Source organism: Camelus ferus, chromosome 16 (assembly GCF_009834535.1).
Source record: "Camelus ferus isolate YT-003-E chromosome 16, BCGSAC_Cfer_1.0, whole genome shotgun sequence".
Taxonomy (NCBI): Eukaryota; Metazoa; Chordata; class Mammalia; order Artiodactyla; family Camelidae; genus Camelus; species Camelus ferus.
In genome coordinates this window covers 4,805,635-4,818,163 of record NC_045711.1, presented here as the reverse complement: position 1 = coordinate 4,818,163, position 12,529 = coordinate 4,805,635, and the positions used below count along the sequence as shown (strand labels likewise).

Sequence of the window (12,529 nt, the reverse complement as noted above, 5' to 3'; positions counted from 1 at the left end):
ACAGTTCGGCTTCACAGACTCCTGTACGCATGCTCCAGCGCTGAACGTGAGGAGCCAGTCTAGGGCCTAGGCGCAGACGCACTGAGCCCAAGCGGCCGGTGATGGCGGCAGTGGCGGCTGTGGCTGCGGCGGGTCCGGGCCCATGAGGCCACGACGGAGGCGGGACGGCTTTTACCCAGCGCCGGACTTCCGAGACAGGGAAGCTGAGGACATGGCAGGAGTGTTTGACATAGACCTGGATCAGCCAGAAGACGCGGGCTCTGAAGATGAGCTGGAGGAGGGGGTGAGGCCCGGGGTCCCGGGGGGCCCGAGGTGACAGGGCCAGGGCGGCGGCACGGGCCCTGGAAGCCCGGTGCGTCCGAGAGCGGGGAGACCCAGGGGGGCGCGAGTAGTCTGCGGGAGGAGCCGAGGCGCCGCGCGGCCCGAAGCAGGGGAGCGGGCGGGGCGGACCTGGCCCTAGGTGTGAGGCCTCTGCGGGGCTTGCAGGTGCAGGTCGCGCCCCCAGCCCTAGATCAGCGCAGCCAGGATCAGTCTGTCTGTGGAGGGAACGAGAAAGGGCGCGTGGTCGATTCCTGGAGCTCTCGGACTTGAGTGTGACCGGGCGAGAGTGGTGTTAAAGGTGTGTGTGTGGTTGGGCGGGGGGTGGATTGCGCTTGCTGAGTGTCCCGTAAGTGCAGGTGAAGTGCGGAAGGGTTTCCCTTCGAGGGTAAGATTTCAAGTATTAAATCTTCAGACCTCCCACAACCACCTCTTTTCTCGGCCTGTCGCTTCTCTCCTAGGAAGCGCTCAGCTGTTAGAAGTGACAGCTGAAAACTTCTGTCGGGAGTAGCGCTGCCGCTGCTGTTACAGCCACCAGGAGTTTTATTTCGGGAGCAAGGGGGCTCTGCTGCATCTTCCAGGGTTTGTTTGTTTGCTTTTTTTTTTTTTTTAACCCCCTTCCGTGTGACTTAAAAAAAAAAAAAACATTTATAACGACACACGGCATTTGTAATTTACTTCTCCCCTAGTTGAAGATGTCTATATTTTTTCAAAATACTTGATGTAATTTTGGGGCGGAAAAAAACCAGCGTTGACAGCTGTGATTTGGCTTGCCAAAAATAAATTGCTTGAACTGAGACTTGTGAATGGTGGTGTGAGGGCTTTCCTTGCTGTAATTTAGGGCGCTAAATTTAGAACTGTTTTTCCTAATGCATAGCTTGGTTTTACCTTTGCTGTCTTAGTAGTTTGTTATTCTTTATTCAGGATTTTTTTTTCAACATAAATTGTGAAAAATCACAAATTGTACCTGATGTTCAAAAAATGGTGTTGTCATACTAAATCACTGATTCTGGGCAAATGATCATCAGTGATAACCTCATGGTAATTTAGATTCTAAATTCCATTGTCTAGATAAGTACATGGCTGATGTCAGATGTTTGCTGTAACTACATATGGGGCTTTCCTTTCTTTTCCTCACCCGATTTTCCTCCTCTGGCAAGTAAGTTTTGCTCTGCTTGTTGACAAAAGACTGAGATGCTATGTGTAAAAGAACTTTGAACACTTGAAGAAACTACATGGGCTAAAATACTGTTCTTTTCATAATCAAGTGAGTCTAAATCAAAACCAGACAGTTTGGAAGGTGGGTATTTAGATGTGTACTTTTTAATATGTTTGCATATGGAAATACAGTTAGCTTCTTAATGGAACATGTGATACACTAATTACGATTTGGAAGAAATACGGGATTACTTTTATTACGTATAACAAGCTCTAATCAATTATATTGGTTCCATATGGCAGTGGCTTTGGAGCAGAGCAGAGGGGAAAACAGGATAGAAAGGGTGCTTTATAAAATCTTCATCAGTTGAACTGATAGAATTTACAGACCATGGATTTATTAGGGGTTGGAAGTAAAATACGGTATTAAGATTCCTGTTAGGAACTAGGATCTCTCCTGGACATTTGTTTTTCTGGGTACAAGCAAGTAGGATTTGGGGAGGGTGTGGAAGAGGAGGCCAGGGAAATTGGTGGAAATAGGAAAGAGAAAGAAATGGGGTCACTACCTTGGGGAAAGGAGCTTTGGGGAAAGAGCAAAAGTAATTATAGAGGATTTTGAGAAGAGCCTTCAGCAGAATACATCTTACTTACGGAGCTGAAAATGTTTGTTTTGAGTGTATTATTCTAAGAAGTATAAGGTGGACAAGCAGAAAGAGTTGGGAGTGGGATTGGGTTGGCCACCCAAGGAGATTCAGTGACATCCAGGTTTACCTAAAATAAAATTTAAAAGTTCTGAAAAATGAGAGAAATTTAGGTTCTTAGAAAGTCTGGCTACTGTGAATGTGCAATAATATAATTAATATTCTGGCTACTTGTGAATTTATATCCTTTAGTACACAAATGTTTTTAAACATTGGTATGTATCAGAGTAGCCTCACTTCTTCAGTTTATAGTAAGGAAATTGAGGAGGGAGAGTATAACTCAGTGGTAGAGTACGTGCTTAGCATGCACAAGGTCTCGGGTTCAATCCCCAGTATCTCCATTAAAAAATAAGTAAATAAACCTGATCCCCCCCTCCCAAAAAAAAGAAAAAAAAATCTAATACAGTAAGGAAGCTGAGGCATCCGCCAGAGAGAGAACTGTCTAAGACCATGGAGGTAACTAGTGGTGCTATCTTCTGACTCAGTTCATCGAGCTTCATTGCATAGCTTCTTCATTGCATTTACTACTCTTGTTCATAATATATCTGTTTGTGGTGTGTCAAAAGTGAATTCAGGTCCCTCCAGCCATGCTCACTGACTGTGTGATCTAGAATAAGTCGCTTAATCTTTGTGACACTTTTTTCATTTCTGTAAACTGAAGATTACATGCGATCAGGTATATAAAGTACTCTCAAAATATCCTGGTAAATTAAGCAGTTAGCTAGTTTATGGAAATATAGCTTGTCAGTGTTACTCATTGCCAAGGAACCAATCATTCAAGTTTACCCTCATCTATGCCTAGAGACTTAGTAATAAATGCAGTTATACTAGAGGTGCTGCATTTTTAGAACTGTACTTTGTTTTTTTTCTTTCCTTCCTTCCTTCTTTCATTCCTTTCTTTTTATCATTGGCCTTATTTAGAGATACGTTACACTGAGTGCACCTGTATTAGTAAATATATGCATTTACATAGCATAGTTAATTCTTCAGTGAGATGAAGAGAGTAAATTAATACATTTTAAACACTGTATTAAAACCAGTGGATGGTACTTTTTTTTTTTTTCTTTTTCTCTGGTGATGGTATAATTTGGGGACAGAGTTGAAACTAAGGGAAAATTTTCCTCTAGAGATTTTCGTTAGATTAAGAAAATGTTGGAAACCTCTACTTTTTGTGGAGACACAAAGTTAAAAAATTGTTACTGCAACTTTAAAAAATCTTTACTCTACTAATTCGAAATTTTTACTCTATCAGTTCAAAATTTGAAATCGTCACAGAGCCTTACTGCACAAATTACGGATTGGGCTATTAGATTTTTATTGAGCAAAAAGTTTGAAAATTTTTAGTATTTTGAAAAATAGTGCTATACAGATGGTATGTTCAAAGAATGTCTGGATTGGGGATATTTCACCTATTCGGTAACAATTTATTTACATTTTTATAAAATGTGCTCTTTCACTGGGACTTTAGGCATATTAACTTTAATTTATATACAATTTTAATTTAAAACTTTGTGAATAGTCATTGTGGTGGGCTAGTCTGAAACGGTGTATCTTGTGTAGTATCTTAGATTAGGAAGATTCGGCTTTGTCAGCCATAGTGGCACACATAAAGCACCGGATGGGTCAGGGCAGTAGAAAAAAAAAAAACTGGAATAGTTTCCTGTTAAGGAAGGTGTCAGTATGTATTATATAATAACTTAATGATTCCGTTGTGAGACTTTCTAAAGGTAACATTTAGTAGCAGGAAAGAATTGTGCCTCAAATGCTTCTGTTCCAAGAAGGTAACGGTAGGAAGTCATAAACCCAGATGCAGGTGGTAATGCAGGCTTGGCTGGCTCCGGAAATGAAACATAGCCACAGGGCATATCTTTCTAGGTGGCTTCAAAGTCATATAGTTTAGTGTTAACTACTCTGTGGTCTTTGATTTAGAATTAAGTGAAATGAACATTAAAGAAAAAATAATTATATAATACCAGTTTTATAGAAGTTAGTTTTTTGTCTTTAAAGTGAAGCCATCATAGGTGATTGTATGAAGCACCAGAGACCAAAAAAAAACCCAAAAACTACTTATAGCCACAACCACCCCTACCTGCCCGTCCTCACACAGAAAAGAAACTATCAAGTTGAAACTGCAAGAATTTTTTTTCCCCTTGATACTGCCCCTCCATTTGCCTAGATCTAATCATAAAACATACATGGCTGGTGTTAGACATCATCCTGACTTGTTTACTCCCTGAGCAGGTTCTGACTAAAATAAACTTGTGTTTTGTGGGGGCATTTAAGCATCCATTGTGTAAGAATGCTGTCAGTTTTCTTTGTGTATCTTGACTGTGTAGTGGTATCTTTGAAGAAAGATGAGTCCATTTAAATATTTTTTTGAATTGTTCTAAAATTTTCAATAAAACCTTTAATCGTCCTATTTTCATTTAAGTGATACACTTTTATGTAAATTGAAAGAGTTCATAATCAGACTGTATTTAAGAATACTCATTTTAAAGCTATAGTTTGTAATGCTAAAAACTGAATTTCTGCTGTCAAGTTACCATTTTTTTGTAAAAATTCTGTGACTTTTCTATTTATAGAGTTGTACAACCACACCTTAGTTTAATTTTAGAACGTTTCTGTTGCCCTCAAAAGAAACTTTAGGCCAATTTACAGTCTCTCCTCATTGCCACCTCCAGCCCTAGGCTTTACCACTGGTCTACTTCTCATCTCTGTGAATTTGTCTTTTCTGGACAGTCCATGTAAATTGAATTATACGATATGTGACCTTTTGTGTCTGGCTTCTTTCACTTAAAATAATGTTTCTGAAGATCATCTATGTTGTAGTATATCAGTACTTCATTCCTTTTTATGACCAAATAGTATTCGATTGTTAAGATCACCCACATTTATCATTTCACCAGTTGATGTTTGTTGGAGTTATTTCCATTTTTTGGCTGTTGTGAATAATACTGTTTTAAACATTTGTGCCTAAGTCTTTGTGGAACATACGTTTTCATTTCTTTTGGTTAGATACCTAGGAGTAGATTTGCTGGATCATATGGTAAGTCTGTTTAATTTTTGAAGAAACTGCCAAACTGTTTTCCAAAGTGGTTGTAGTTGTACCACACTGCTGCCAGCAGTGAGTGAGGGTTCCAGTTTCTCTACATCCTTGCCAAGCTTGTTACCATTTGTCTTAATTATAGCCATCCTAGTTGATATAAATTGGTATCTCAGTGTGGTTTGGGTTTGTATTTCCCTAATGACTAATAATGTCAAACATCCTTTCATGTGATTGCCATTTATGTATCTTTTTTGAAGAAACACCTGTTCAGATCCTAACTCATTGTTTTTAAAATTGTTTTTTTTAAATTATTATTATTGAGTTGTAGAAGTTCTTTATATGTTTTTATTCTGTGGATTTTCTTTTTACTTTCTTGATAGTATCTTTCAAAGTGCAAAAATTTTAAATTTTGAATAAATTCATTTTATCGGTTTTTTTCTTTAATCTTTTATGCCTTTTGTGATCTGTCTTAAGAAATCATTGCTTACCTCAAGATCATGAAGATTTACTCCGTCCCAGGTTTCTTCTAAGAGTTTATAGTTTTAGCTCTTCTGTTTAGGTCTGTGATCTATTTCGCTGTACGATGTGAAGGTAGGGGCCCAAAATAAATTTTTGCATGTGGATATGCAGTTATCCCAGCACCATTTATTGAAAGATTGTTCCTGTCCCATTGAATTTTCTTGGCATCTTTGTTAAAAAGCAGTTGACCATAAATGTAAGGGTTTATTTCTGCGCTCTCAATTCTATTTCATTGATTTATATTTCTGTCCTTATGACAGTACCACACTGTGTTGATAACTGTTGGTTTGTAGTACATTTTGAAATCAGGACATCAGTTCCTCAACCTTGTTCCCCTTTTTAAGGACTGTGTTGGTTATTTTGGGCCCCTTGTGTTTCTGAGTAAGTTTTAGAATTAGCTTGTCAATTTCTGCAAGAAAGGAACCTGGGATTTTTAGAGTTGAGTTGAATCTGTAGACCAGTTTGGTTACTATTGCCATCTTAAAAATATTAAGTCGTCTGATCTAAGAATGTGGGACACCTTTTGATTTATTTAGGTCTTTTATAATTTTTTTCAGTAATGCTTTGGAATTATCAAATATACAAGTCTTGCACTTTTTAAAAAAATTGTAGTTGATTTACAATGTTGTGTTAGTTTCAAGTGTACAGTAAAAGTAATTCAATTATACATATACACATATATGTATATTCTTTTTCAGATTCTTTTCCATTATAGGTTATTACAAGATATTGAATATAGTTCCCTGTGCTATACAGTAGGTCCTTGTTGTTTATCTGTTTTATATATAGTAGTGTGTATATGTTAATCCCAGACTCCTAATTTATCCCTTCCCCTAGTCCCTTTCCACTTTGGTAACCATGGTTTGTTTTCTGTGTCTGTGAGTCTATTCTGGTTCATTTGTATTATTAAAAAAAATTTTTTTGGACCACATATAAGTGATATCATATGATATTTGTCTTTCTCTGTCTGACTTAACTTTGCTTAATATGGTAATCTCTAGGTCCATCCATGTTCCTGCAAATGGCATTATTTCATTCTTTTTTTTTTAATGGCTGAGTAATATTCTCTTGTATATAGATACATACCACAACTTCTTTATCCAGTCACCTGTTGATGGACTTTTAGGTTGCCTCCATGTTTTGGCTATTGTAAATAGTGCTGCTGTGAACATTGGAGTGCAAAAGTCTTGTAATTCTTTTGTTAAAATTTTTTCTAAGTATTTAATTCTTATTGGTGCTGTTATGAATGGAATTATCTTAATTTCATTTTTGAATTATTATTGCTAGTATACAGAATCTTAATCAAGTTTTGCACTCATTTATAGTATGGTCAGAATAAACGTTCGGCCAGCATGACTCCTCAAAATTTGAAAGAGTTGTTTAATTGTTTTACTTTGGTCAGCCACATTATACACCACAATATCTTGGACTGGTTATGGTTACCTTAGGCTTAGTTAGTTGTAATTACATAAGGTTTATAGCAGTGTGTTAGTCTTACGTATCAAAAACATGTCAGAATAGCACTTTGTGTAAATCATTTGATTAACTCATACTTAGAATGTAGTGCCTTTAGTTTCATAATATACAAAATACATTTCAAAATACATTTTTGAATAAATGTAATTTTTGAAGGAAAAATCACCTGGTTTTGTTTGTAGATCTTTGATGAGTAGCATCTGTAGCTTAGTTGTCAAATAAATTAAAAGTGAAATCCCCATAGTATTGTTTGTATACCTTATTTCATTCATCACCACATTTGCCTGTTATTAAAGAATAGAGAATTTTTGAGCTGGTTTATTTGATTCATTCTCCTTCAGTAATGGAGTGAAGCATTAACATTTTTTATTTCTTATTTATGAGATTATTTATTTTTAAACCTTTAACATATTTTTCAGGGTCAGTTAAATGAGAGCATGGACCATGGGGGAGTTGGACCATATGAACTGTAAGTTTACATGAAAAGACTTCATTGTGCTGTCTTTCTTATAAGTAGGTTATATCAGCTCCACTTCTTGTGTGATTTTAATAACCTGTTATTAAACATCTAGTCATATATAGACTTGGTTTATTAAGTTTGGCACCAATGTAATAACATATTTGGGGTTTTGAGATCATGTATGGATTTTGAAAAAAAGATACTCATTCAAATTCAGAGTATACTGAATATCAGTTTGGGTTAGGAATTTCTTAGAGAACCACCTTTTCTTACTGAAAAATAAAAATTTTAGAAATGCCTCCAAAATCAAATGCTTCTTGTTTTGCTTTGTAATACAAACAGATTTGTACAGTCTTGTGTCATTTTAGGCAAGCTCCATCAGATGAGTGTGGTGATTAGTCTACTCTCTATACCAGCATCAAGTAAAAAGCTTTGGGTGGTGGGAAGGCTGAGATCATCACTCATATAGAAAGCATTTAAGAGGCAGACAAAATTGCCACCCTTTTTGGAGCCTTTAAATTCAACAGATACGGAAAGATGCATGGATACAATTTATTAGGTAGAATTTTTGTAGCATAAAAACTTGAACTAATTGGGTACTTTCAGAAAGCACTCCGATTTTCTGCTGAAGCTGCCAAATGAGGTTGGATAATACCTAATCTCACAGACATTTTGAATGAACTAAATTGGAATAAGTAGAAGTCTTTTTTTCCTTCGTTGGGAGTAAACTTGTTCTAATAAACTTGTTCTAATTTATCTTAGCTTGGGGGTGCTGGATGTTTATGAAAATAGGTAATCAATAGCACATTCTATAAATAAGCAGATAAGCAAACAGTTATCAAGACACCCTAATTGTGACCTATCATGTTATTGAATCATTAGTTTACTAACAGCACACACTAAATTTGCTGTTGTGTACTTTTTCCCTTTTACTTCATTGGATTATAATTCTCTTTGTAACGACATGCTGAAGGTAATTTAACTTTTTGCAAATTTACTTTTGGTTTTGCTTTTCTCCCCAGTGGCATGGAACATTGTGAGAAATTTGAAATCTCAGAAACTAGTGTGAACAGAGGGCCAGAAAAAATCAGACCAGAATGTTTTGAGCTACTTCGGGTACTTGGTAAAGGGGGCTATGGAAAGGTAGGAAGTATTTTTGAAACGAGAGCTGTTGTCTGTCTCAGAGAGATTAATTTTTATACCCTGGTTCCAGCAGTCCTCTTGAACCTTTGTTTGCTAGCCATCTGCAAAGGATATGATCACTTACCTGGTATTATCTGAGTGATGTGCAGAAGTTTTCCTCTTCCTACCACCATTCACATTAAAGCCTGGCACACTATAGGCACTCAGTGAATATTTGTTGAATAAATACATAAGCATCTGTGCCAGGCAAAATCTGTTACTAGAGGATTCATTTCTTCCTTTGGTTAAGTGGTACATGCTATACGTATCCTCTTAAAAAACAAACCACTCCTTACTTTCAAGAGACATGGCACATTAAATTGTTATCTGTTACTGAGACCTTAATCTAAATTGGTTTTCTTTGACCTGCAGTGTCTGGAGTTAGGAAGCTGAAGAATATGAGGGGAGAAGAAAAATGAAGAGAACTTATTAGTTTCATAGTTTTGCCTGAGGCTAATTTAAGACCTCACCTTTGCGTGTTCTGCCCAAGAAAATTTATACCTCTCTGTTCTCCATCAAAAGACAGAATTTGGATAACATTTTAGTAGTTGGGATTAAGTTTGAGAATGACTTATGCTATTGTGTAGTGTTAATTTTTGCAGGACATGCCGTTTATAGTTTATTCTTAGGCTTAAGGACACATTCTAGTATGTTCTAGCCATCTTGAATGTGTAACATGCACTGTGTCAGGTATTTTATCTGTTGCATGAAAATGTATTATAGCTAGCCATTTTAAAGAACAGGCAGTTCCTGTCAGGTATTATTAAATAGTTTTATGTGAGGCATCCCTGGAAGAAATTTATGAAATATATTATAATTTTTAAGTTTGATATTATGTGTCTGGGAACCCTGATGATAGGTTTTTCTGTGCCAACTTGGTTTTTATGTGTAAAGTAAGAGTACTCACTATTAGATGGTCATTGCCCAGCTTTGCCACTAGATGTCAGCAGATCAACAGGAAAGTCTCATGTCGTATAACTCTTTTCACTGCTAATATTTAATATAGTCTGCTTTTTTAGCCCATCGTTTTTGTACCCAGTCCTTCATGGCACTAGTTTTTTTAAGAATATAAACTGCTGTATCATTTGTTTCTTACAAATAGGAATTAAGGGAGTGTGACTAGCACGGTTTAGCTTTTAATAACACACGAACACTTTTATTTTTCATCCAGGTTTTTCAAGTACGAAAAGTAACAGGAGCAAATACCGGGAAAATATTTGCCATGAAGGTGCTTAAAAAGGTGATTCCCTCCGCCCATTATATTCGTAATTGCTATCAAATCCACATTTTGGTCTAAAATTCGCAGTCAAAAAATACATATTTCTAACACAATTATAAGTCCTCTTGGAATGTGGGATGTGTTTCATTGTTGTTATTCCTGTTTTATTTCTGATTGGTGAGGGTTGGGAGGAGAGCTCTTTGAATTCTCCTCTGAGGTAACTCTTTTAGCTCTTTGTTCTGGTCTCTGTATTTCTAAGCAATAAGTGTATTCTGCTGTCACTTAATTCAGCAGTTTTAGAATTATGTATTGACTTCTGTTTTATTCTTTTTTACTCCTTTCTTGCTTCTTCCCATCCTCATCTTGCTTCATTTTCTTTCAATCTACTGTTATCTTTTTATACCTTCCATCAATTCTGTAAAACACCTTTCAGGCCCAGTTTTCAATGCTCACAGTTACTAGGTAATCTATTATTCCATTTATTTTCCTAGAGACATCCCATCGGAACCTCCTGTCCTCACCTGTACTGATAGTTCTTATTACGGGCCGTTCCCTTTACCATAATCCTTGGAATCCTCTTGGTTCCTTCAGTGTTAGAGCCTTTGTTTCCTGGGTCCCATATCTTTCTTCTTAGTTTGTGTCCTTGTTCCTTTATTCTGGTAACCTTTTACTAATGGATTCTGAGGAACTATGAATGAAGTAAATTTTTTGGAAACATTGCATATTTGAAAATTTCCTTTTTATATCCTTATACTTGTTTGATTGTTTGGGTGCAGTTTTGAAATTGAAACTCATTTCCACACAGGATTTTGCTCCATTTTTGTCTACCTTTGAATGTTTCTATTGAGAATTCCCTTGCTATTCTGATTCAGAATCTTTTATAGATTTATTTTTCTTTAAGATATTTAAGATTTCAAAAAAATTTTAGGGGTGGTTAATTAGGTTTATTTATTTATTTAATGGAGGTACTGGGGATTGCACCTAGGACCTCATGAATACTAGGCATACACTTTACCACTGAGCCATATACCCTCCTTCCTAAGATTTTATTTTAGATGCTTTTTACAGTGATATGTCTTTCTTTGATTCTTATTATTTTATTTATTTTTAACTCTTTCAATCTTAAAAGTTTTAGTCTTTTCACTCTAGGAAATTTTCATAAGTGATCTTTTTGATAATTTCCCCGCTGTTATTTTCTTTTCTTGGAATTGCATTTAGTTGGATGTTGGACCTACCAGACTGATCGTCTGTTTTTCTTACCTTTTCTGTTCTTTCATTTCTTTGTCATTTTGTTTACTTTCTGAGATTTTTTTCTAGAAATTTATTTTCTAATCATTTTACTGATTTTGTTAATACTATCATTTGTGTTCCCAAAGCTCTGTTTTTTCTTTTTATAGTGACTTACTTTGTGAGTACAGTATCTTCTTTTATTCCTCTGAGGGTTTTAATTATTCTTTGAAATGTTCTTTTGTTCCATGCATATGTCTCTTCTAAGTTCCTGTTTTCTTTGACTGATTTAGTCCTTTCTGCCATGTCAAAGGCTTTCTTTAGATGTCTGGTATCCTTCATTGATTGTTCATATTTAAGAGTGGAACTCTGAAAATCTGAACAGAGGCTCTGTGTGTGTACACTTCTCTGTAGTGCATTCATGTGGTTAGCTGGCAATTGACTGAAAACTTCCAGTATCTGAAGGTCTTTTTTCTGGTATGGATCAGTTGCTGCTGAGAAAGATCCTCTGTACTTTTGCCTAGAAAAAGCATTCTGGAGCTGATGACCAGGAGGCGATGGAGAGCTCACCTTTCAACATGCAGATTTTCACTGAAGTCAAGTTTTTACTTTAACACTCTCCTCTGTATCTGATCCGTCACCTTTTTTTTTTTTTTTTTTTTTTTTCCTTTTCTAAGAAGTACATCTCTCCAAGCAGTAGTTCCTTGGCTGGTTAGTGTGGGGATGGGAATCTTGTTGGTCTGTTTGTTCCTTATAGAGACTTTCAGATCATCTCTCAGTTTTTAGTGCTCTGCCTTCTGCCTTTTGCAGTCCCTAATGGCTCTATTTTTTTTCCTTTTTTTCTTGTTATTTTTGCTTATGTGATTTTTGAACCTTGCTATGGTTCTATACGTGGATTCAGTTTCTTTTGAGTTTCTTTTTTAATAGACTTTATTTTTTTTGAGCAATTTCAGGTTTACAGCAGAATTGAGCAGAAAATAGAGAGTTCCTACATAGCCCTCCCCACCCACACATATGTACTCCCTTACCCTCAACATCCCTCATCAGTGTGGCATATTTGGTACAATTGATGAACCAACATGGGCACATTATTATCAACCAAAGTCCGTAGTTTACATTAGGGTTTACTCTTGATGTACATTCTGTGGGTTTTGATGAGCATATAATGACATGTAGCCACCACTATAGTATCACACAGAGTAATTTCATTGCCCTAAAAATCC

General features: G+C 36.4%; 1 protein-coding gene across 8 annotated transcripts in view; it reads left to right on the top strand.

The window, feature by feature from the left end:
• Nucleotides 1-49: 49 nt before the first annotated feature.
• Nucleotides 50-12,529, top strand: part of RPS6KB1 (ribosomal protein S6 kinase B1) — a 38,620-nt gene continuing 26,140 nt past the window's right edge. The window contains exons 1-4 of one of the 8 annotated variants that reach the window (XM_032498377.1): nt 50-283; nt 7,638-7,687; nt 8,701-8,821; nt 10,032-10,100. In XM_032498377.1, the coding sequence (XP_032354268.1) occupies nt 143-283; nt 7,638-7,687; nt 8,701-8,821; nt 10,032-10,100 (381 nt within the window). In that variant the 5' untranslated portion in view covers nt 50-142. Of the gene's footprint in view, nt 284-779; nt 901-7,637; nt 7,688-8,700; nt 8,822-10,031; nt 10,101-12,529 lie in introns of those variants that run through there. The other 7 variants (XM_032498378.1, XR_004326604.1, XR_004326605.1 and 4 more) reach the window with 7 other exon arrangements.